Raw genomic sequence first — 26,623 nt, 5'->3', positions numbered from 1 at the left:
TCCGAGTAGACAGACTCTGAAAAATTCCTGCAGGATTAGGGATTACGTATACTAAATTGTTTTCGGGAAGAGTTGCTACTTACGAAGATTAATGGAAAACAATATAAGAAAAGACGCTTATTAAATAACTAAAGTTTACCCTCGTTCGTTCTAGTAGTGATGTGGCAATCTCTTAACGCAAACTGAAATTTTTCCCATTCGGGTTATTTTCCATGAAAAACACAGCACGAAATCGAAAAATGATGTATCAGAAAATGAGAAAATCGTGGAAAATAAACTTTCATACGCAGACATCATTTCCGGGCCGAAGTGGCGGGTGTATAAGCGTTAATATTTGGAATATTGGCGAACGAACGTCACGTTATCTGGCGACAATTATGTAACACTTGATGACTTAATAGGATAGAAGGCCTTCTTGCCTATTAAGTTAGAAAATTATCTTCCGAATTAATAGAAATAGATTTGTTATGTAAGTAAATAGGAAATATAACGGGCAAGGTGAGTCATTGCTAACCATGTTTGTTTAAGAAGTTCTCTATAGACTTTGTGTCACACAACTTGTCTACTATATAAAAATTGAGGACTCTAAAAGTCCCTTCGTGCTTCTTATTTATTTTTATTAACTAAGATTTCATTAACTTATTAGGTAGAGACATAAATTTCTCAAAAAATGTGACAACACTGTCCACCAATCAAATTGTGAGCAGTGAGCGCGATCTCAATAGCGCAACGCCTTCGTATTTAAGGTTAAGCTCCTCGATTAATGCACTCCTTAGCTTTTTGTTTACAGAAAAAAACAGTTTTATGCTTTTTGATTATTAAAAGTGTTTTGAAAACTAGAGGCAATTCTTTACAATTACATTACTTTGGTATGTTGCGGATCGGTCTATTAAGGCCGCTTTCACACAGGTCGGTGTAGCAGCGGTCTGGTAGCGGCGCAGCAATTACCGTAACGATGCTCTGCCGCATTATCTATTTACATGAGGCAACATATTCCACAGCAGTGTAGTGAACATGTCGTCGTCTAGTGATGAAGAGGACATTGTGTTATATATGTATTTTAAGAGATTACAACAGAGAAAAAAAAAAGAAAATATTGGATGCATCCATACATTGAAAGAAACATTAACTGTAGGTTATTTGTTGCCGCTCAAGAATTAACTTTAACTGATGGAAAATTTCAGTCAATGTACAGAATGAGAAAAGCTTCATTCCAAGAACTTATTAGTCCAATTATTCGTAGACAAAATACGAACATGAGAGAATGTGTAAGTGCTGGAGAACGGATTTTAATAACTGCGGTAAGTACTTTGAATAAAACAAAACACACTACTCTACATTATCTGTATTGAAATTCGAGAAAAAATAGTAAACATTTGGTGCTACGGCTGACCCTGATTGCGCTGTCGGAATTTCATTGTAATAAGTTTCTTCTGGAGAGTGAATCGGTCGATCAGGAGATACTAAAGGTGTTAGTACAGAGTGGCTGGTAGATGGTCTTTCGAATGAAGATGAGGAGGATGGATTGAATGTAGGTTGAACATTTTGCGATTTTATTTCATCAACAAGGATCATCAGTTTGATTTTAAATTTCCTTTGTTGTTCTTCTGTCATACTTTCCAGGTCAGATAACATGCTTAGTAAGAAGTGATGTATGTGGCTGATTTTTTCTTTATTTTCAGAGTTCTCCACATCTTGAACCTTTCATGTTTTTGCTTTTAAGTAGTTGACAAATGTTTGCTCATCTTCTGTATTGTAACGTTTACGACATCGAACGGTACTCATTGAGGTAGATGCTGGCGTCGCTGATAAATGTTGTATTGTTTTCTGTTTTGCTAATGATGCAGGTCAATTTGTTTCTTTTGTTAAATTAAAGTCGTCATTCCGAGAATTTTCATTAAAATTTTCATTTGAAGGTGAGTCTTCTGTTGCTAGATTTTCACAACTAAGGTCTCCATCAGGAATAGGTTCTGGGACATTGCCATTATTTTCGGAGTATTTACTGCTTTTACATAAGGCAGTATAAATTGCAAATAATCCTTGAGGTAATACGGTTTTTTTGGTTTAGAACCACTTGGAGGGGTCTTCATACTTCGAAGAAATGAAGATCTGATGTTGCGCCATTTTTCCTTACACTCTTGAACTGAAATAAAATAAAAACAAATCAATTTGTAGAAATATGTTTGATTATTTCTTATTAATTCTAGGTATCTTGCCACGGGATGCACTTATTCTGCTCTGACCTTATATTTTCCAAGAGGAGTTACGACAGTATCGTATATAGTAAATGAAACAACATTAGCTATTTGGAACACTCTTCACAATGTTTATATGAAAATTCCCTCTAGCGAAAAGTGGAAGGAAATGGCAAATCGCTTTTACGAATTATGGAACTTACCTAACTGCTTAGGAGCAATTGATGGCAAGCACGTTAGAATACAAAAAATTCCTAACTCTGGATCAACAAATTACAACTACAAACACTACCATTCAATTGTTTTACTTGCGGTTTGTGATGCAGATGGCTTATTCACAATGATAAAAACCGGCTATGCAGGCAGAAATAATGATGGAGGAATTTTTCGTGCATCAAATTTAGGTCAGTGTTTGGAAAGAAATGGTCTAAATCTACCCGCTAGTGCTTGTTTGCCACATGATGAGAGCCAGGAAAAAGTACCATATTTCTTCGTAGGAGATAACGCGTTTCCCTTAAAACGATATTTAATGAGACCATTCCCTAAACAAACACTGGATAATAAGAAACGTATATTTAACTATAGGTTGAGCAGGGGACGAAAAACCATAAAATGTAGTTTTGGCATGGTAACTCAAATATTTCAAGTGTTGCTAACCCCCATAAGGTGTACAAAAATCTCCAATATTATAAATATAATAAAATGCGTTTGTGTTTTACATAATTTTATACGAATTAAAGACGGGACGTGGTATTCGACACCAACATCCGAACATCGACTGAATATCGCAGTTCAAAACTATAATTTGCTAGAAGAGATTATTCGCATAAACCCTGCATCTTCTGGAGCTACTGTTCGTAATTATTTAGCAAATTATTTTATCAAGCCAAATGGTAGCATCCCATGGCAGTATAACTATTGTTTATAAGACTAATATAAAAAATGTTTATTACCTGAAAGGTTTGTTTCTTTTGCCACTCTTTCCCATGCTTTATCCGTAGTATCTTTCCGCGAATATTCTGCGATTTTGTAGTTATAGAGACACTCTCATTTTTCTATTTCTTGTACAAAATTTATCTCGTTCGACATTTTCAACTTCCAAACACAAACGTAAACAATCAAACATACATGCGGTATAAACCATTTACCGCCTAAAAACTTGCAGATAAGCAGCATGTAGAAAGCATGTCGTGCCGATATCTTGTTGCGTCGACTCGTGTGAAGTCAAACATTTGGTTATATAGAAGCGACATTTGCTCTGCATACCGAACGTCTACCGCACGGCTGTTGTACCGCTGCCATACCGACCCGTCTGAGCGCGGCCTAAGTCAGCCATGTTTGGCATAGATTAATATTTCTTAGATAGGAAACACCCATAAGAGCCAATAAGACACTGAACGCCGATTAACTGTTGCGCCCTCTGAATGTCGAGGAGTAGTACTAACCTGAAGTGAAAATGGATTTGTGACGTGATAATAGCGGGTAATTTAAATTTGTTTATGGCGCCACATTTGAATTTGTCATTACTATACGCGTGCGCTTTAAATTTTTGTTCCCATATTATTTATGTAGAATAAGTAACTTTTAAATTTTCGATTTGCCTGGATTTAAAAAATTAAACAAGGAATACTCACAAAATGTATTACTATATTAAAGGAAGATATTATAGCAAAAGATTCAGAAGTTATACAATAAAAATTCGCAGGTACACACGTTTGTTAAAAAAATTAACTAAATATAAAAATTCTTCCAAATTCTATAATTTTAATTTAATTAGGAACTTTGTTAATTAAATTTTATTGCGTTTAACTTGTGTAAGTACTGGATTTGTATACATAAAAATATAATTTATTATACTAATTAATCATTTATATCTATCTGTAGTATTCGGCTTACAATACAAAAATTGTTTAAGAAGCTAGATAATTTGTGATAACACTGTCCACCACTCAAATTGAAAGCCTGATAATGAGCATATTTATATTAACGCGAGGTGGCGCGGTGGTCAATGGTCCACCGCGGTCAGGGGCGGACTTAGATAAAGTTTAAAGGCATAAACGTTAAAGATTTACTGAGGTAATCATAAAAAGTTATTAAGATTTTATCAATGTGGAAGTTACGTCGGTCTGGTTTTCCTAATATGTGTCTCTTGGCTTTACTGAGGTCCCGAGAACGTTAACCACACGGCATATATCCAATATCGCCAGCATGTATACGGTAAACATAATCATATGCTACTAAACGCTATTTACTCTAAATCTAATAACCGGCGCTCGTATGCAAATGTACGTAAATTCAGTACAGATTCCACCCCATCCGGAAATTCCAGTTTTAGGAAATGGGTCAGTGCGGAGGGCATTACGTAGAAAACCCGCCCTCGTTGCTCCCTAATGTAGGTTACTAGTAGTTAAAACGCTTTTCATATTGGTCTTGTACAAAACCGTTAATCTAGCCATTAATGGGATGATGTTACATCCACACTGTCACTTTGGCTAATTTCCGCGAATATGTTTGTTCTCGTTTTAGTTTTGAATGCGTATATGGGGAGGATATTGATGGGATGTTTACAGGGATGTTTAATTTCCAATCTTTTTAGTTTTCGTTGCCTACGAAATGTTTTTACATTTAAAATCCATCGTTTCGTCTTTTTGAAATTATCAGTTTTTCTTAAATACAGCACTGAATATATAGGACTTAGGAAGATTGAGGAAGAAAGTCAAATCAAACTTGATGTGTTGTTTGCACTATGTGACAAACAAAGATAGCTATAGATATTTTATTTTAAATTATATATTTTTCTATATTTTAATAAATCAAAATAAAGGACAAATAATATGATTAAAAAGTTGTCCTCAATAAGATTCAATTGTAGAATTAAAATCCGACGTGTCCATCTTCGAGTAAAATTTTTTATTTTATTTTTTGAACATCGTAACATATGCCGCTAATTAAGAAAAATACAATTTAAAATAAAAATCTTTTCATCTCTATCCCATGTGCTATTTTAATGCGTTTATCTATGTCTTACTCATTATCTGAAATAAAACAGAAGATGGACATTATTATGGGTCAATATAGGATATGAATTAAAGTGCTAGTGTTTCTGTGTAAAAAAATTAGTTTAAGAGAGATGAATTTAAAAACCATTAGTGAAACAGAGATGGGTAGATCTTTATTTTAACCCTTAGTAAGTACGGACACTTGTTTTTCGAACAGTAGTACTGACAGGGAGTCTCGTAGACTCCTCCTGTCAATATATATATAAAATAAAAACTATAACAAAAGCCTAAATGTCATATTTATACATTATTATATCAAGTACGTTTACCACACGTTACAACTAACAAAAAAAGTTAAAATATAAAATTTTCAATTTCCAAAACATAATACAACTTAAGGGTCCTTATTCATAGAATATGTTGATTAAACCTAACTGTATCGAAAACATTGATAACATGAAACTAAAGTAAAGCTAAAAATAATTTTAAAAAATCTAAAGTTGAAGGACAAAAAAATCTCCAAATGAAACAGTAACGCTAATGTTTTAGACGTCTTCTGGACCATGACAACAGTTTATGCAACATTTACGTGAACACTGAAGGCATATGGGCTTTTTGCATGTTATACAGGTGGTGTACTTTCTTCTCAATCGGGAACGATAAATATAGCACTATTTCCTGGTTTGTAGACGATCTTCCTGACCTGGAGGCTCCGGCATACTCAAAATTCGACGAATTAAACCTTTTATATCTCTGTTAACATATGAATTTTCTAATCGATCTCTCATATGATTCTGAATCAACTGAGATGCTAAGGTTTTAATGAAAGTGAAACGGGACATATTATTAGGAAAGGAAGCATACATTATAAAAGAGTTTACACTGCAAATATCGACAATTTTATAAAAAATTGCCAATGGCCAACGTCGAGTTCGGCGACTACACGTATATTTAGCACATTTCTCATCCATGGCATCAACTCCTCCTTTCGTACAGTTATAAAAGGCATTTATTTCAGTCTTTCCTGTTGCTTCATTAGTTGCTTCATAATGGTGCATAGTTGATAAAATTATAACTGCTTTATTTTTTTTAGGAGTAGGTGAAACGATAGTCATATTTTTTGTAAATCCGTAAAGCGTATCACTTTGCTTGCGGTCTTTTCTAGGAAGAAGTTCAGGAGGAATCTCCTTTTTATTTTTTCTAAGGGTCCCAACAAATGTCAATTTATTTGCAAATAGGTGTTCGGCAAGTTCTACAGACGAAAACCAGTTGTCAAATGAATTGTACAAACATTTGGCGAGCCTTATGACTGACTCAGTTGGTTTACAAAGTTTTTTCTCTTCATTCGTCAATCCACGACCGTCACTATCTTTGCCTGCATAAATATAGGTGTTGTATAAATATTGGGTTCTTGCATCTGTTAGTGCCATTATTTTTATGCCATACTTTTCTGGTTTAGAGGGAATGTACGTCTTGAATCTACATCTGCCTCGAAATCCCACCAACATTTCATCTATGCAAGCATTCGCACCTATCGTATAGGAGTTTCCGGCATTTTCAATGAATAAGTCAAATAATTCACTTATAGCAGCTACTGGATTGTCCTTCTTTCGTTCTTCCCTGTCATCTAAATCGTCGAATCTTAAAGCTGTTAATAGTATGAGAAAACGCTCTTTAGACATTACTGCTCGAAAGACATCCCTGCCTGTACCATCAGTCGCAAAAATACTTCTAACATCTTCATCGTTGGATTTGAAAATCGCAGTATATAACAATTAACCCAAAAGCGCCTCTAATTCCTTTATGCCAATGTCTACAAGCTCTGGTTTATTTTGCCGTTTATATTTTGTTCGCATGGAAGCTAATTTTTTGTTTGTCCACTTTAAAATCAGTTCAAACATCTGGGCAGAAAACATTTGACTGAAAAATGCCTTTGGATTAGTGTTATCACCCACAACAACACGTACCGCTGGTAAACGTACAATATTATGCGCTAAAGTACGTACATTTCTTGTGGGTTCATTTGTACTCCATTTGAATCTATTTTTCCCATAGAAGTATATTTTTCTTTTTTCTCCATTTCTGTTACATAAATGGTTACTGTCTAGTTTTTTATCACTACTATTTTTACTATCACTATCACTGCTAGAAACATCCATCTTTTGAGTTTCATTATGGTGTTCATAATTAGAGTCATCATCACTAAGCTCTTATTCGCTTGTTGATTCATGCTCGCTCACAATGTACTCATTTTCTTCGGGTTCGATGTCACTATTATCACTGTCTAGATTTTCATACCACTTTCTAGCGATTTCTTCAAATTTTGAGTCAAGAACACTGACTTGTTTGGATGTGCCAGGCTTTGAACTAGCAATGATAAAAGAATAATAATAAAAATATTACTAACGTAAACACTGACACGGAGTCTACCAGACTCCCAGGTGCGTATAACTTGAGCAAAAAAAAGTCCAAGATACAGCCACTTTAACACGCTGCAGGCAAGGCAACTAAAAATGCGGAAGGTACTTTGCGCGGCAGACGCTAGAAAAATTTGTGGTGGAAGTAACAGTAAGAAATCTATGTCGCGGAGTCTGCTAGACTCCATGTCAGTAGTTAAGGGTCAAAATGTTTTTTTTTTAAATAATTAAAATCATAATTATTTTAAATAAATGACAGGTAAAAAAATACCAGAACCGAATTTCGTTTTTTTTTAGGTCCCAAGGTATACAAATTCTAAAGTTTTAAAAAACATCTTGATGTGTAATTGACTCAATTTCAAGATACAAACCTCGAAAAACTTTCACATTTTTAATTGATTTTTTTTTCTAAAATTCATTCGATCTATTTTTGATCCATTACAACCCTGAATCCTCTTTAAACAACAAACCGATAAGACCCGTGTTAATTTCCTAGAGACATTATGTCAAAAATATCGAAATAGCCCAAACCGATCGTCTTTATCGTCCGGACTAAAAAGATAATAAATGGGGTTCAAAGGCCGTAACAATAAATAATTTAAAATACCGATTGTATTATGATAAGCCCAAGCCGCAAATAAAAAATAATAAGAGAGAGCATTAAAGATTATTAAATAATCTGGTTGTTGTACTACGCTACTTTCATGGGAACAAACAGTGTTTTTATCTCCTTATGGTGTGATGCCTTTAAAGTGCGGTCCATAAGTGAATATTAATAATAAAAAACATTTTTCAGTGCTTATTTATACAGGTATTGTATTCTTATATAAGCATAAATAGGGTCATCATATTTCTATAGGTTGTACCGACCCTGATTGTGACTTACTAAAAAAAGCATCACAATTTTTACGAAAATTAATCATAAACTACAAGAAAAATAAAATTTTGCTTCAAACTGAAAAAATAACTGGAAAATTAATGTGTGGCCTTAATTTCTCTCATATTTAAGGACTTTTAGCCATTTCTGGTGGGTATTTTAACATTCTGCCTGATCAGATTGATTCAATTATTATTTGGGGAATATCACCGTGGCAACCTCGCAAGAGTATATTCACAACAATTAGGCCGATGAGGTTAACGACCGGTGTAGCACTGTTGCCATATTGTGTAAAAAGACTTAACATTTCATAACAAATTATTTTTTGTTTTAGATATTAATTATTTTACATAATAAAATCTAGAATCCTTTAATATCATAATCATTTATTGCGAAATCCCTTTTAAGTATATGTTTATTACGGTGATGTTTTTATTATTCTTATTACTTAATATGCAATATCTATAAGTTTTATTGAGATTAAGAGGCTTTTAAGATTAATTATTAAGTTTTTGATTATAATATGAAAAAACGAGATAATGATTGCATTTTTTTTTATTACAGGTATAGACCTAGCAAAGCGATGAACCAGTAGAGCGATTCTCATATAAGACTGATAATTTTTCCTCGGGAACAACAAAATTCGACCATCATGAGTTACAGGGAACGCGAGTATCTTTACAACGAAAGAAATGGCGGAACTATACAATCCAGAGCAGGTAATTAATTATTTCACGAATTAATTTTTTCCCCCGGTGAACTATAAAACTACTTAAGCGTGCATTTTAAGATCTCGGAAATATGATAACACATAAAATGGTGTGCATATATACGTCGATTCCTGCAATGTGTTACACGAATTTCTAACATACTTAGGCACGCACTGGTATGGTGAAGAGTTGCACGCGAAAAATATATTACCCCCATGAGTGCCGAATAAGGGAGAAATTTCGTATTGATGATTTTTATATCGGTTCAGTGGTGGTGGAGTTGATATTAATTTGGAATTATTGGTCGCTTAGATTCATATCCAACGTTTCAGCCATTTCTGATGTTAAGAGCATTTTAACATTTCGCTACTGAATTCGGCACCCATATTTAAAGAAGTGAAACAGGTCAGATTGGTGCATACAGATTTTTGTAATCAGTTATTTATTGCGCTTGTGATCTTCATTACTCTGAAAAAAGGGGTAATTCAGCTTTAATGTGCTAACAAGTTAACTTGTGGGAAATGATGGAAAAATCTGTTTTAAAAGTATTTAATCAACACAAATTATTCCAGTTAATGAACATCATTTTCTGTAAAGGTGTTATTAGGCATTGTGGTACTATCTAGGTCTAAATCTTTACCAATATACGCAAAAGTTCATCGAACGGTTTTATAATAGCTAATGAAATGTGTGTACTGGAATTCTTTTAATATCCAAATGTTTCAAGCATTTCTGGTAAGCATTTTAACATTCGGCTATTGAATTCAGCAGCTATAGGGTTCTGATTAATTGTTTTGGAAAATTCTACAGATAAGAAAAGCGTAAATGCATACTTAACACAGTAAGTAACAGTAGTAAATACATACTAAACACAATATTTAACGATGCTGAATTATATTATTTTGCTGCTTCATTACGCAGAACAAACAGGTAATATCCCTTTGTTGGGTGAAATAGTTGTTTCTTTCCTTTGATGTAAATAAATATAGATGAACATATTTAAGTTGTTAGCTTGAAATAATAGCTAAAAGTCTTCCATAAGGAAAAATTTAACTACACCAAATTTATTAAAGAACCTGATTTTTGAAAATGAAAATATCAATGGTAAAAAAGCATCATTAGCTCTTAAATTAATAGTAGGGTAAATGTTTCTCGTAAGCATTTTAACATTCTGCTATGGAATTAGGCACCCATAAATTAAATACTAAATTTCGACCGATAAGCAGTGCAAAGTGGCACGATGATATGCCATATTTGACGGTATTGAAATACAGGTCAGAATAGTACATATGTACAGGTTTTTGTAATCTGATTGTACTATTAGTTATTGGGACTGTTGAAATTTTGCGGTTTTATTATTCAGAAAAAAGGAGTAATTCAGCTTTGATATGTCAGTTGAAACAGTTTTTTCTTCCCTTTAGTATAAAAAAATATAGACGAACATATTTCAATTGTTAGCTTGAAATGATAGCTCAAAGTTTCCCAGATGGAAAAATCTATCTTAAAAAAGTTCATTTAAAGAACATTATTTTTGAAAATAAAAATATCAATAGTTAAAAACCATCAATTGCTCTTAAATTAATCTTATTAAACATTTTCTGTAAGGATAAAGGTGTAATTACCCAATGTGGTACTCCAAATCTTTACCATTATCGGCCAAGGTTCGTCGAACAGTTTTACAATAGTTAATGCGTGTACTTTCCTTCAATCTTCAAACGTTTCAGGCCTTTCTGGTAAGCATTTTAACATTCTGCCATTGAATTCGGCAACCATAGCCATATCTAAGTATTTCATTGGCAAAAATCGACCGATCAGCAGTACGAAGTTTTCATCACTCCGAATAAAAGGAGTAATGCAGCTTTGATGTGTCAGTTAAAACTGTTTTTTCTTCCCTTTATATTTTTATATTTAAGTTGTTAAAATGCTCAAAGTTTTCTAGATGGAAAAATCTATCCTAAAAAAATTAATTAATAAATACAAATCATTTCAGTTAAGGAAGATCATTTTCGAAAATGAAAATATCAATGATTAAAAACCATCAATAGGTGTAAGGATAAAGGTGTAATTAGGCAAATTGGTACTCTTTAGACTCAAAATCCTTACCAATATCGGCCAAGGTTCGTCAAACGTTTTTACATTAGTTAGTGCGTGTACTTTCCTTTAATATTCAAACAGGCGTTTTTGATTAGCATTTTTTTTGGTAACATTCTGCCATTGAGTTCGGCACCTATAGCCACACCTGAATATATAATTTATTAACTCCTACAGATAAGAAAAGCGTAAATGCATAATAAATTGTATCAAAAGCTGAATCTTATTATACAAAAAAATCTTTTAGTTGTCAGTTATGATAGCTTAAAAAATTTGGTAATATTGGTGGAATGTTTCTGTGCTCTCAATGATTTTAACGCTTCCCAAATACCCCGTATCAGATAATTAAAAGACTCTTAAGCAAACCATCATAGGAATCAACCCTCCTAAAATACAGACATTTTCACCACCCCTTTTGCTTATTAGCATCGAAGACCCATTAAACCGATCCCCTTACGCCCTTTTTACGTATTCCAATCCATTATTTTACTTCACCCCCCAAAACATACACTACGTCCCTGCATTGACTCATGCGCAGTTTCCAACCCTGACCTTAACCTTGTCAGTATTATGAAGTGCTGACTACAGCATTGACGCTGGTTAATTTTAATTTCTGATCGCTTATATTATTATGCGACATTGTCAGTATGACATATATACAGACGTCTTAACAAAGTCTTAGTGTAGTTGCTGACCCATGAAGAAACCAGTTTGGAGTTAAAATTGAGCAGGTTTTTTACTGCTTTTCGGTACGTAAAATCTAGAAAGTCCCAAGCGGTTTGCGCTATAGGAAATAAGTTGCAACCCGTCTGTGCTGGGGTGGCATTTTCGGAGATAAAGTGCCCCGAACTCGGGATGAAATTTACGGGCTCTTTTATGGGAGATTTTAAGTGTTTTGTAGTTTTATTTTTGTGCTCGCCCCGTCGTAAAGTTCGAAAGGAAAGTTTCGGAGAGGCAGTTTATAGTTGGCGGTCTTAATTAGTTTTTGTTTCAGGTAATTACCGGAGTAGGTTACCGGATTAAGGGCAGAAAGTTTTAAAATCCGGAAACTCCATTTATTTATTGAAGAAATTGGCAGGAACAAACATTAAATTAATCAAAAAGTTACTGGTACTTTCTGGAAATGTAAGTCACCCTTGCAACGCCGCATTGCATTTATAGCGTCGTTTCTTTAGTCCAGTTGATTATGTAGCAATGTGCTTACAGCCCAAATTAGGGTTCTAAGGGTTGTTTTTAAAGAAATTTCAGTTGGAGGAAATTTACGTGGTTTGCATAATAAAATCTGAGGCTTTGTTGATTATCCAGAAGCAGTGGTGGTTCGTGGTTTGTTTGATGATTTGATGGTTGAAAACTGATGATTAGACTTCAATAATGAATAAATTGGTGTTAAGAAATCACGCCCGATTCTCAAGTGATTTTTACATCCCTTTCTTATATGCTCCTTTGTCAAATAATTTTCCATCTTAAGATTTTTTTTGATTCCAGGGATTTCACATAGTTTTTTATGTTTTCCAGGCATTTTAAGATTCTTCCTTGGTTTCTTGTGGATTCTATATTTTTCGAAAATTTCATAAAATTTGACATGGATCTCAGGCATTTGAAGCCTTTCCTTTAAGGTCCTGTTTATTTTGGCTATGTATTTTAAGTAAATTTTTATTTATGCCAGTAATTCGGCGTAATTTTTTCGATCTTTCAGGTATGTAAAGCCATTTTAAAAATTGTTCTAGCATTTAAGATAATCCCAGAAAATCGACATCCCTATTTCAATATTTCTAATTTTTTAACTAGCGTTTTCGACGAACTGCCATTAAATTCACTCATATGCAAATCTGATTGATTAATTTATAAAATTCAACTAATAATCAGTGCGGAGTCTAAGTCTCTTAAAATTTTAAGATTTGTCGTTTTTTCTTCTGGATTTTTGTGACGCTTCTATCATTTCATTTCTTTAAGTAATATTAATGTTTGTGTAAGATTTTCATATGATTTTTCATGGACTTCAGGCATTTTAAGCCAATTTAAAATTATCGCAATTCAATTATCTCTGTAAAAAAATTGGGTTTCTCACTAGAATTTTTAATAGAATAAGGAAGTTTGTTCAAAAATTACAAATTTTGCGAAAATAAAATAATGCGTATAACACTGAAATGTAGTAAATATACACCAATTACAAACATGTTGGATTCATTAAATTGGCTAAATGTTGACCAGAATATTAAAAGAGCAAATCTCATTCTTCATATATAAGATCAGTCACAACTTATTGCCAGAATAGTTTTTTTTTTAAACTTTTAAGTGCATAATTATAAAATAAGGTCTAAAAATTATTATAAATAACATTGCAGAAAACACTATTTTATGATGTATGTTTAATGGACTGCCAGAAAATATCGGACGTGCATAGTTTTAGTAAATTAGTATTTGTTAACGTACGCGAACAAATGTAATTTGGTTGTTGTTACAATTGATTTTGAAACACTAGATTAAGCAAATGATTTTTTTTAATAATACTAAAAAAAGATTTTTATACACCAACATCAATATTACTTTGCGTGTGATTAAAATAAAAATAAACAAGAAATGTATCATTGCATCTACCTATTGTTTTATGCTTGGCTCAAGATACACGAGCATAGTGTACCATGGACCAATAAATACAATAGTTTTATATTGTATTTTTTAAATTTTTTCTTAAGTAAATATACTAAATTCTCAAGTGCCATTTTGTACTAAAATTGTATTTAAAAAAAATTGAAAAGTGGTCCAAAGCACAACAGTTTCCTCTACATTCAGATTTTTGTAATCTGCTCAAGATTTCAGCACTTATATAATTCACCATTTCTTTTAATAATTGGACATTGCTTTCAACATTTTTTAGAGATTTAAGTACCAATTGTATGCCATTCCGCCCACTTGTTTAACACTCCCTGCAACATTTTGGGGCCCAACGTTGTTCTTTCGATTTACGCACAGCGTATTTGACTGTTACCTTTCCAATTTTGGTGTTTTATTGTTGGACCATTTAAGTAGTTTATTTACAAGTCATAAGATTAAATAAGTCAGTCATTCCGGTCTTCGGTTTTGGCCGCATAATAAGTGCATTTATACTCTTTACCATTCCGCCCTAATATTTAGCACTCATGCAACGTTTGGGCACCCAACATTCTGCCACTTTTCATTTTAAATTACACGGGTGAACCACCCAATTGGAAAAACTCGTTATTTATAATAAAATATGCATTATTTACAACCAATCACTGTAACATTCTATAGAAGATAATTAAAAAGAGTTGGTGGAAAACACATTTACAATAATTTATTGGATATGGTAGCGTACCCGCTATACAAAAAAGTTTTTTTGGGCATTTATATTTTATCCTATTCAATCGGTTCAAATATATTGGTTTAATTGGAATTAATTTCAAGTGATTTAGGTTGGCCGTAGATTTCAATATGGACATTTTTATTGTTTAAAAAATAATTATTTTAACAAGAAAAAGTTTGGCACTGAAAAACCCGTTTTTTGCTCAGGTTTGGGTTTACTGTTTCTATTTGAGCCGCTCAGAGGAAAAGTGGTATATGTCAGTATTTTTTAATTTTTGAGTTATACCATTAATTATGTTTCTACTGGTCTAATATATTCAGTCGAAAACTGGTATAAGTCAAAATTTTAACTTAGCTAAGATAAGAGCTTCCTAACGTTATTCCTCTCAACATAATGGATTCGTTCGCTGGAATAGTGATATAAGTCAAGGCACCACGCTGTTCCGATATCGCGCCAGGTCCTATTAAACTCGCTTTTTCTTGTTTAGTCAGGTTTTTTTAGTGTTATGGTACGTAGTGTGTAGATCAGTTACTGTAGCTAAGAAAAAAGATATGATAGAACTTCTTCAGTGGATTCGAATAATGATAATGAAGATTAATTTGTTTAATAACTTGTTCTTACTCTCCTTACTGTAAGTTTAGTATGTAAGATAAGTAGTAGTAATGTTTTGCTCTTCAAGCTCTATATTTTTTGAACACTTTTATCAGTAATAGATATCATAGTAAACATACTACAGCTATTATTTTTCTTTGGTTCATCAGTTTTGTGAAATTTGGTTAACTTTTACGAGGAAAAGTGATATAACTCTCCAAGTTATACCACTTTTCCGCTATGTTTTTGAAAAAAACTTACTGGAAGAATGACATTGGGCGGCAAAAATGTAATTAATGGGCGCAATCAGTAAAAATGTTTACCATATGAAATTTTAGTACGGGGTTATTATAAATATGTACAAAAAAGTAAAGAATAAGTTACCGTGATTTTTTAATTCATCCAGATGCAAAATATCAATTTTCTAAATTTCTACTTTAAGGGAGTTAGACCACTTTTCCGCTGAACGGCTAATTTATTCTCTCTATTAAATAAATCTTCCTATGGGCACCATCTGTCCCGTCTACCTTACCAAAACCCATTGCAGATCAACAAAAACAAGTAACGCGAACTGTCGAGCGTAATACATCATATAATTACCAAAATCGAAATGATCGATCTGGTTTCAGGTGGTGCGGACGCGGAGACCAACGAGAAAACCCGTCTGCAAAAGCCAGTGAAGCTCCAACCCAGCTGGGAAGAGAACAATTTGCCCGAATCGGAGCTGAATTTTAAAAATTTAACGATGGACGAAGCCAGCCTACAGATCCACACGCCACGAGACAAATACAATTGTGTATATATTATATTTTTGATACATGGAATCGCCACTTTGTTGCCTTGGAATATGTTTATTAATGCCAGAGCTGTAAGTTCTATTTACAATTTATTTCATAATCGAAAAGTCAAAAAAGTCTGTTTATGGATTGTGTTGGGAAGAAATTAGTTATTGTACCGAAGAAGTTTCTACTTATCAATATCTCCTTCCAGTAAAAATTTTAAAATTATGTGCCAAAATCCCATACAAAAAAATCAATAACTATTGAGTTATAGTAATATCAGTTAAATTCAAAGTATATGGTTTCCATCTAATAAGAAAAAATCTTTTTTTTCAAAACTATTTATCAAAACTTATTGACTTATCTTAAGAAAAATTAATTTCCAGTTATTTAAGATAAAAAATGGCAACTACTGCAATTTTTGATAGCGATACGCCTTGCTTTCAAAAAATAAAATAGGGTTTTGTGAAGGGTTTTTTAAAATAGGAAAATGTGACAAAAGCATAGATACAAAAACTATAGATTTTTTATCAGCTATAATTTTCTTAAAAATCAATTTTTCTCAGGCAATAATTTTCTGCAAAAAAAAACGTTTTTCATTAAGCTTACTCTTAGCCCCCCACCCACCCTACACAACTTACCAGTAAGATATTGCCTTCAAAAATCATTGTTTTCCACAATAATACGCATGAATATCAGCTGGATTCGTCGTTAGTGTAATAACACAGTTTGTTTATTTAAATTTAATATTTTATATATAAGTATTTTAATAAATATTTAATACAAAAACAGTGCTACTAGATTGGATATTATAGACGAAAAAGAGTGATTTTTGAAAAGAATTTCTTACTGGGCAAATGTCTGGGGTGGGTGGGGGGGGGTAAGGGTTGTGTTGATGAAAAACAATGTTCTTGCAGAAAATAAATATTCAATATTTAATTTATTATCACTGCTTATTTAAATTTGATATAATTATATATATAAATATTTAGTATAAAAACAGCGATATTAGATTTGATAATATGGACGAAAAACGGTGATTTTTTAGAAGAACTTTATCAAATATTTGAGGTGTAGCAATCAAGTTTAAAAACTAGATATGTCAATCCTCTGTCAATTTTTAAACGCCGAAATTTTCTCCCTTTTGTAAGCAGAATCGTATATGATATACGTATATTTTACAGTTTAATCAATATTATCCTTGACCATAATAATATATGATGTGTTGCTTGTAAATCACTGAAAAATATCGGTTTGAAGGTAATAAAATAAGGTTTTAAGTGTTTATTTACCAGTAAAAAAAAGCGATAACATATAAATCCCGACAGTGATTTACAAACATTCATTGATTTATAAATAATCAGTAAATTTCTTTATTTTTCCTGGTTTTAATCCGTTGAACTCATTGAATTGTAGTGAAAGCAACAATTTTTTTTTTAATTATTTTGGATGCAACGGCATATTTATCTCGAAAGTCAATTGAGGTCATTAACAAACATTTGTTTCCTTATTCCTTAAATATTTCCTTGGATAAGAGAACATTATCTTAAGAATGTCGTTGAAAAAGATTCACAAACCCATAACCCCGTAAAATTGATTATTCCTTTATTGATTTTTTTTGATATTTACTCAACTCAGAAATGATTTTAAAAGGTTTATGAACTCAATACTAGCAAAAGAGAATTTTTCCTTTAACTGCAGGATTTGATGCCTTGAATAACACCATACATTTATCTCCGCATTGATTTAATAAGCTTTTTTGACCTGAAACTAATAAAAGTCTACCGGCATTAAAGAGATAAGATAGTCATCTCAACAGTGATTTAAAATTATATTGCGGCTTATGAGCTTTATAACTTTATTTATAATTTAACCGAGTTATACCAAAAAATTTCCTTTAAAAAGGTTGTGAAGGTTCGATCATTTGAATGTCAAATTATTTTTTTTTAATGGAATTCTCCATTCTTGATGCTGGATTTATAGAGAACGGAAACAAATTTTGGTGACCTTGACCAGATTAAATATTTTAAAAGTGGTTAATATCTGTTTTTCAATTTTGTCTGGTGAAACAAATATTAAGATACCTTTATAGAAGTGATCCGACCCTAATCGTGAAAATGGATTTGCTGACTTTAACGTCCTTTTCAGGGTAATTCGTTGGTGATTTAAAATTCAACACGTAAAAAGCCTTATAAAAAACTAATAAATATAAAAAATGGTTTCTACTCTCTTCATAAAGTTCTCTAGTGCAGTAACCACTTTGGCCAACAAATAACTTTAAAAATATGCTCAGATCAGTGCTGCTATTGTCACCGTTTAAATTTAATGTTTATTCTTCCCCAAACCGTTCAAAAAAACCTTTCAAACACAGCTCCTGGGCCCACTTGTAGCACTTGATTATGAATTGACCTTCTAAAGGTCAGAAAATCAAACTGGAAATGTCGTTTTAAGTTCTGAATCTGGTATAAAAAATGGAGGCTTCAATTTACTAACATGACTTTGATTTTCAAAGGACCTTGAAAATTAAGCCTTTATTCAAAGTCATCATTATTTGTCCCTATGTAGAAATTTATTTATTTGTAGAATTATTTCCAGATTGGTTTAAAGTGACCAACGAACGACCTTGAAAAGTACCCTTAAGATCCGCGCACCCGTTGGCACAAAGTATAATACGATGAACTTATAGGTAGTATGGGTTAATATATCCGTAAAAACCCAGTTATTTATATCTATTAATATGTTGGTTATTTCCCATTTAACCCTATCAGTTAGTACTACTAAGATGTTTCCGTAACTATTTTGCTCATTTTCTTGTTTTAGTACTTTACAAACTTTAAACTGGGAGAAAACTCTTTGGGATTCAAATATTCCGGCAACGAGAACTTCATGCAAACTTTAACGTTCTTTTCGCAAGTTCCTAATGTTATTTTTAATTGGTCCAACATATTCGTGCCTCTCAAGTAAGTATATAAAACTCCGTCTGGTTTACATTATAACAGCTTATTTCATTGTAATTTTCAGAGGTGATCTTACCTTAAGAATAATGTGGAGTATTGCCATCAACATACTGATCTTTATAGTTACAATAATACTTGCCATGGTCGACAGTTCACAGTGGCCTGACGCATTTTTTTGGTCTACCATGATTAAAGTAGTTATCCTTAATAGTAAGTAATTGAGTTTTAGAAACCTGTTCTTCTATGTCAAGATTTCGGTCTTTATTAAGTCATTATCAGAACTTTAAAACATTATATTCTTTTAGTGGCTAATGGCATATACCAAAACACCGTATACGGAATGGCTGCTAAACTACCTACCAAATACACCGGAGCTATCATCCTTGGCAACAACATTTGTGGTACCTTCACCACTGTGGCTTATATATTTTCCCATTATGTGGCATCTAGTGATAAAATGGCCGCAATTTGGTACTTTATCACTGCCCTTCTTGTGCTACTTATTGGGTTCGATACCTATTTTGCCTTACCGTTAAATGTAAGTTAATAAAAAATGTGGAGTTTTTAATTTTAATCTTTGTTTTTGTTTTTATAGAGATTTTATAGACATTATGATATAAGGGATAAGAAACAACAAGAGAAGAGGATGTCTGAAGCAGGAGCTACCGAAAGACCGCCATTTTTAAAGATTATCAAACAGGCTTGGCCCCAATTGCTAAACGTCTTTCTTATATTTTTCGTTACTTTGGCTATATACCCTGCTGTCAATTCAGGTAATTATGTTTTTTACTTAAATATTCATTTAGGTAGAAGCCTTAAATGATAATTCAATAAAAATCTCGTAGCTGCAAAGCCAATGTTTCGCTATACTAATTTAAGTTTAATTTTAAAATGCTCAACTATTTAACCCGTATTTCCGATGTAAAACTAACAATTAAGCCCAAAAATCATTCTTGGGTATATAAGAAATAACAGACAATTCTCAATAGATAAAGGATATACAAATATTTATACAGTACAAAACCTAAAGAATTAACCCACACAGATTCGTTACAACAATTTTGATTATCATACAATTTTTCTTCTTCCTGTAAGTTCTCATGCGATACTTAATGAAATATATTATCATTGAAAATAAGCATAAACTTGCCAAATAAGTCTTTATTTGTGATTGATTCCAGGTGACCATGTATGTTGTGACAAAATACAGAAGGATGAGACAAAGGGCACTTTTACATCGAAACTATCTGTATTTACATTTATGATTTATATCCGTTATATAGTTTTGAATTATCAGAAAGAGATACTTAACGTTTAGATTTTTAGATACAAAATAATGAGATTGAAAAAAAATTTTTTGTTACTATCCCAAAGAAATTATCATTTGTAGCAGTTAAAATTATAGATGCATTTGTGACTGGTATCTATCGCGGTATGAAAAAGCCTAATGATCATAAAAATCATGTACGTTCCCTTGTTTCTGATTTAACAGTTATTTTAATAAACGGTTTAACTATTGGTAATAAGCATCATTCCGTTAAAGCAAACGTAATGCTTCTACTCGTGCATTTGTCTCAGGTGTCCAAGGTTGCAATGCTTACCTTGGCTACCCCATGTGCATTCAGGAAGGAGATTACATTATTAATACAGAGACCTGCATAAATAAATGCACAGAAAAGAGCCGATGAGAGCCATAGAGCATATCGTCAAGAAGATCATCATTGATTATCTACTATACAAGAGTCACTTAATCTTGGCTTAGTATCTCAGATTCTACTGGACTATCTCCAATTGAAGGGCCCAAGAATATAGAGTTAAATAAGTCTCATATAGAAAGCAGTCTTGCATTCTTTCCTGTATAACCAAAGAATCAAATAATGAAGTCTATATGTGAAGGACCATTTATAAGAAAATTTGTACTAATATCAAAAGACAAGTAACTCTGCTAAAGTGTCTTGAAGATATCACTTCTAGTTATGCATGGAGTTTTTTTTTATCATTCCCCATATTTGTAGTATAGCATGATAGAGTATAGTATACAAAAATAAAATATAGAGGTGAACCTTTTATCATCTACTTACTATCTGCTGCCATCGGAGCTACCTTGACAATATTTTAGAAGTTCCTATGATAGTAAGCGGTCAAATTTTCATGATTTTGCGGCAAATCGGTCGTAAAACTAAAAATACATACATATTCTAAATATGAAGCCATTATATCCCATAAACAAGGAAAAAGTGTCTGAAATTCTATTCAAATCCATCGATAAAATGCTCCTTATCTATTGTAGATGTATTATATACATAAAATAACAAGTTTGAACATGTTGACAAAACAGCAAATCTATCAGTGTTCTTTAACACGGAACACTCTATAGGTAGGACATTTTGTAGTCTATATAACGCGGCAGATCTGTTTTTGTGCTCTACATGACACATGCACACAATGTTTAAAAAATCATGTGTCTTATATTTGTGATCTAGTTACAAAATTTGGTCACCTGGGATGCTGCTGAGTATATAACCCAACCCCTTGGTAATATCATAAACGGATGTTGCTACAGTGCTGCTTTACAGAAAAATCGAACCTATTTCTAAAAATAGGTGACCGTTACTGCAGAATGGAGAATTTCAATTTGTTAATACCTCACCAATATGGCTTTGTTCAACAAAAAAAAAACATCCGTTTAAGTGATATTATCAATTTTACTACTATGAGCATTGACAAGGGGCAGTACTTTGATTTGTTAAGAGCGGATGACAGCATTCTGATTATAAAGATTGACGCAATAGGTCTGCGTGGCATCCGTTCGACCCAACTCCTTATATCGTATCTGATGAACAGAAGAAATGTGTTGCTAACAATGAAGAGTTGAATTACTCCCAACCAGAGACATTGCTTCAGGTTATGTCTCAGAGCTCTATATTCTCTTTGTCCTATAGATAAAAATGGGTTATCAGAAATGTTTCTTCTTTAAAAATGCTCAAGACGCCTCGCTTATTTTAACTGAGAGCAAAATTGGCCGCTTACCTGTATGATCTTTCTGGGTAGTTAATTTCATGACCACACATTTTCTCACACCATTCAAAAACAGGTTGGAAGTTAGGAGCGATTCCTGATTCCTAACTCTGGAATTATATTTTGGGTATTGTCATTTCATTCCATGGAGGTTTTTAAACTTCTCCAGGGACTGAGTTTTTTTGGTATTTTACCTATTAAATTCAGAAAGTGGTATTTGCCACCCATGTATGAGAATTTCATGTTTTCTAGGCAATCAATTATTGACTGTGTGTCCTCTTTTGCCCAAAAGCGGCAAAGAACTGCTATGAAAGTGTACGATTCTTAATCAAATAAAGTACGTTTCTAGGCTTCAAATACAATGAAATTTTTAAGTATAAAATGTATTAAACTCTAAATAAAATGAAAAAGTAAAATTCAACTCACAGACTTTTTTTTAGCACATATTGGTAAGAGATAGACAAATTTTGTTACTTTCTATATTTCCGTTTTTAATCTATTTTTAAGAAAATTGTATATAGTATATAATGGTAATTCTTTTTATTTGCAGGTATTAAAGCGAGCAGCGAGTCATTCTTTCTAAAAGACGAATTCCTGTACGAACAAATATTATGTTTCCTTACGTTTAACGTGTTTGCTATGCTGGGCAGCATCGTATCTGGATTCGTGACTTGGGTAAGCTCGCGCAACATCGCAAATGTGGTCTATCAAATATCACCTTATTGTCCCTTTTAGCCGTCAAAGAAGTACTTATGGATCCCGGTGACCCTTAGGCTGCTCTATATCCCCTTTTACCTTTTCTGTAATTACAAACCGATACTGCCTACCGATCAGGTTAGAGTTTTGCCTGTTTATATAAATAACGACTATGCTTATTGGATCGTAGGATCTACCATGGCTTTTACCAGTGGATATTTCAGTTCGTTGGCGATGATGTATACTCCCAGGTAATTTTCTCCTTTTAATATTAAAATATTAGTTAAATTTGCCCTAGAAACAAAAGTTTATTATCTACGTAGTCTTACTGCGTAATTTTCTCATGTTTCATTCCATATATACTTACACACTCTTACCAATATATATACTAATATAGTTCTTAGTAATTTGTTTTTTTCATTCATCATATTTCTTTAATAAAATGATGTAATTTGAGGTGTTCTTCATTTAGGATTTTTTTGTCTTAACTCTTGTCTTGCCGAAAAAAGTCAGATCAGGACTATAAGGTATAGGATGCCACAAATTCGAAATTTCATTAAATACATTTACTAATATAAATGATACTTTATTAAGACCGATTTTCCTCTATAAGGTGATGTTTTTACGGACCATTCACAATAAACTCCATGAATATATACAGAATGACATGCGTCAGTAATCTGAATAAACCCGAATTTTTAAAAAAAATATGTATTGAATATAAATTTGTGACAAATTAGATCTTTATCCTTGTAAACCAAATATCTTAAAATGAAAATTAGTGGAAAAATACGCTAATCTAATCCGCTCTGAGTAAATATAACCGGACTAACCTTCGATCATGTTTCTACCCATCAATCTATCCTCATTAATTCCTCTATTTTGAGGCAAATAACTGAAAATATTTTAAATACTTCTTCTTAACGTTATTTCCAATTTTGGTAGGTAATATAATCTTGATAGAAAACTTGACAAAAAATCTGAAATTATCCCAGTCTACTGAAAAACTTACATTAGGGTCCATGAGGGACAAATGATTTATATAAATTAAACCAAGAATCAAGTCCTGGAGTACATAACCTTTATTTCCTGCTTTGATAACACTACAATCCTGCATTGGACTCTCTGGCATCTGTTAGTTAGGATGATTCTAAAAATTGACTCCTACTGATAGGTATTAAAGTTTTTCCCTTAAGGCTTTCCTTAAAGGACCGATGGTTGACACAGTCAAATGCTTTGGTATGATCACCAAATAAGACATGGACGCCCATGTCTTATTTGGTGCTAATCACCTAAACTGATTTTTATTGAATAAGTTATTTTCCTCCAAATACTGTATTATCTCATTTGACAGACATTTCTCCAGAAAGAAGAGAAATTGGCCTATAATTTTCAGTATCTTCTAGACGTCGTGAATAGGGGAACAACAAGAGCCTCTTACATCCATTTTGAAAAACAGTTCTACCTAATAAATGGATTTATTACTTTTCTGTATTATTTTTTTTTAAGTTGATTTAAGACATCTAATCATAACTGTTTTAAAGCTCACAAACTTGATGATGTTTATTCAGCACAAAGTTTTTAACGTTTGAAAAATCTTCTAAAGGGAAGAAAATTATATAATCATTTAATTGCCAATAAAATAACAGCTCTACAACATGTAACCTTCTCACAACAAGTAGTCTTTCAAATTCTTTTACCACTATCAACATTTGCGAATTATAACCAAATTTACATTAAAAAAAAACGTTCAAAAACTCGCCTTATATTTGATATGCAATTTTTTTTCTTTTTAGTATGGTGGAAAACCAATATGCAACAGTAGCAGGGATGTTTGCAGGGGCAGCACTGATAACGGGAATATTCAGCGGAATTTTAATGAGTTTCTTATGGCCATGGTTCGTAAGCCATGTCGGTTGGTAACAAAAGTGCGAGGTATACGGTACCGAATGGGAGTTTTCCATAAAATTCCGATAAAACGACCGTATACCATATTAAAAAAAAAAAGATAATTGTTATTACACATTGTTAACCCTTAATTGTTGAGGGAATAGAACCAGAGCGTTTTAAATAGAATCGTAAGACAGTTAAGGTATATAGGCGTTAAATCGACCCTGCCCAGTCCATGAGAAATTGTATTTATTTTTAAGTTAATTGTTGATTTTTGTTAGAGCTACATCCATCCATGTGCTATAAATTTACATTTATACCTTTGTTGGTTATTTTTTTGAAGGCACAAAAAGTGAAACAAATGGAATTAAATACATACGTTAGCTCAGCCCTTTTGCTAAATGTTTACATTTTTTTAACCTTTTTAATTGTTTGTTTTTTATATATATTTAACTAAAGAGGGAAATTTACTATTAACCGTAAGGATAAGTAAATAATTACTACAGAATTGGGCATAATGGCCACGATAAAACAATCATAGTTCTTCCAAAAGAAGTAGATATTTCTTTTTAAATTTTTTTGTTTATGACTTGTTTGTTTAAGTTTTTCAATGCAACTGAATGAAAACTATAATATTAATTTGGTAATTGTTTATAGGAGCCCTAGTTTTTTACTTTTTTTGTATATAGATCACTTATATTGATTTAAAATAAAAACATTTATTATTGATATATATATAGTTATTTATAACTAAATTGTCTTATTTTTTGTTTTCCTCCACTTTGACCATGTTTACACCGGGAATATAATGAATGCCGATTAATCAATTGCTCATTTGAATACAAGGCATGTTAGGCATCCTTAAAACTTAAATCGTATTAAGATTTGATGTACACAGCTGTATCCAATAAAAGTAGAACTCTTATAGATAAGGTTTCAATATATTAACCCTTTTAATACCTGAAATTTTTTAATATATTTATGAATTGTACACGTTATCTCAATGCGGATTTAAGATATACAATAACACCTTATTAAATACTTCAAATTTAAAAGTATAAATTATGATTACACGTATGTCTGGTTAATACGCCTAACGATTCTGTGTAAACTGATGTCTGAACTGACCTAAAGGATAAACGTACAATTTTTTAAAAGAAATTAGTAAATAAAGATTAAATGAAGCAATAAATGTTGTTTTAGTGACTTAGCTAAATTGTGTTGACTTTTAAGTGTTAAGTTGGATGTGGGGTCAATTTTACTCCCCTTTAAAGCCAACAGAAAAATGAAACCTTTTCGTTAGACAGTACAGCGTAGAACGTAGCTGTATCTTTTTGATGATTCGCACTGCTGGTGTGTAAGCAACAAGATTAAATGATTTTATTTAATCTTGAGTCCAGGTTGGAGTTTCACGTCCACCAGCAAGACTTTTATCATTGTGAGTCCATCTAATTAATTACATACAAATAAAAATGCCTAAACCTATACAGACACAAGACACGCCAGTAAAACATGTTATAAATGTGAACATTTTTTTGTCTTTATACAAAATTGATAGGAAAAAATAATTTCAATTATAAATTGGGTTTTTGCAAAGCAAATCTACCAATTTCACTTTAACGCATCTTGGGTTTTTAGTGCTTTTGAGTTTAGTTGGAAGTTGATCTTATATATTTTTAATAGCATAATATAGGAACTTTTGATACTGGCAGCAGGTATATTTATATTAACATTATTTCTGAGTGGATAGTAGTGAGGCATAACTTGTACTAACACAAAAGAATTTTTTTCGAAAGCTAAGTTATCACGGCAGAACATAAATAAGTTCTGTAACTGTAAATACCTTTAGACTGGAAAATAGTTGGCAACAGGATTCCCTTGGCGTTTAAAAAACATTATTCTGATGATTTTTTGTGCAATTACCCCAGGATACTATGGTATAATTTAACAATGAATAGTAATAGAAACGTATCATGCATTTTTCACTAAGAGACCAAACGAAAACAAAACAAAGGTAAAAACACAAAGTCACGGTCTCATCAAATCCATATATTTTTTTAAAGCTACACGTGTTTCGC

The 26,623-nt window shown here is 32.3% G+C and overlaps 1 protein-coding gene across 4 annotated transcripts in view; it reads left to right on the top strand.

Moving 5' to 3' along the window:
* LOC126742207 (equilibrative nucleoside transporter 1) overlaps window positions 1-25,276 on the top strand; it is a 40,334-nt gene extending 15,058 nt beyond the window's left edge. The window contains exons 1-10 of one of the 4 annotated variants that reach the window (XM_050448800.1): window positions 8,268-8,422; window positions 9,053-9,207; window positions 15,835-16,073; window positions 18,805-18,944; window positions 19,006-19,151; window positions 19,247-19,479; window positions 19,537-19,714; window positions 22,510-22,634; window positions 22,695-22,906; window positions 24,452-25,276. In XM_050448800.1, coding sequence (XP_050304757.1) covers window positions 9,141-9,207; window positions 15,835-16,073; window positions 18,805-18,944; window positions 19,006-19,151; window positions 19,247-19,479; window positions 19,537-19,714; window positions 22,510-22,634; window positions 22,695-22,906; window positions 24,452-24,578 — 1,467 coding nt within the window. In that variant the 5' untranslated portion in view covers window positions 8,268-8,422; window positions 9,053-9,140 and the 3' untranslated portion in view covers window positions 24,579-25,276. Of the gene's footprint in view, window positions 1-8,267; window positions 8,423-9,052; window positions 9,208-11,901; window positions 12,039-12,283; window positions 12,415-15,834; window positions 16,074-18,804; window positions 18,945-19,005; window positions 19,152-19,246; window positions 19,480-19,536; window positions 19,715-22,509; window positions 22,635-22,694; window positions 22,907-24,451 lie in introns of those variants that run through there. The other 3 variants (XM_050448799.1, XM_050448801.1, XM_050448803.1) reach the window with 3 other exon arrangements.
* The last annotated feature ends 1,347 nt before the right edge of the window (window positions 25,277-26,623 follow it).

The sequence above is a fragment of the Anthonomus grandis genome, chromosome 11 (genome assembly GCF_022605725.1).
Source record: "Anthonomus grandis grandis chromosome 11, icAntGran1.3, whole genome shotgun sequence".
NCBI lineage: Eukaryota > Metazoa > Arthropoda > Insecta > Coleoptera > Curculionidae > Anthonomus > Anthonomus grandis.
This window is presented reverse-complemented; position numbering and strand designations above follow the sequence as displayed.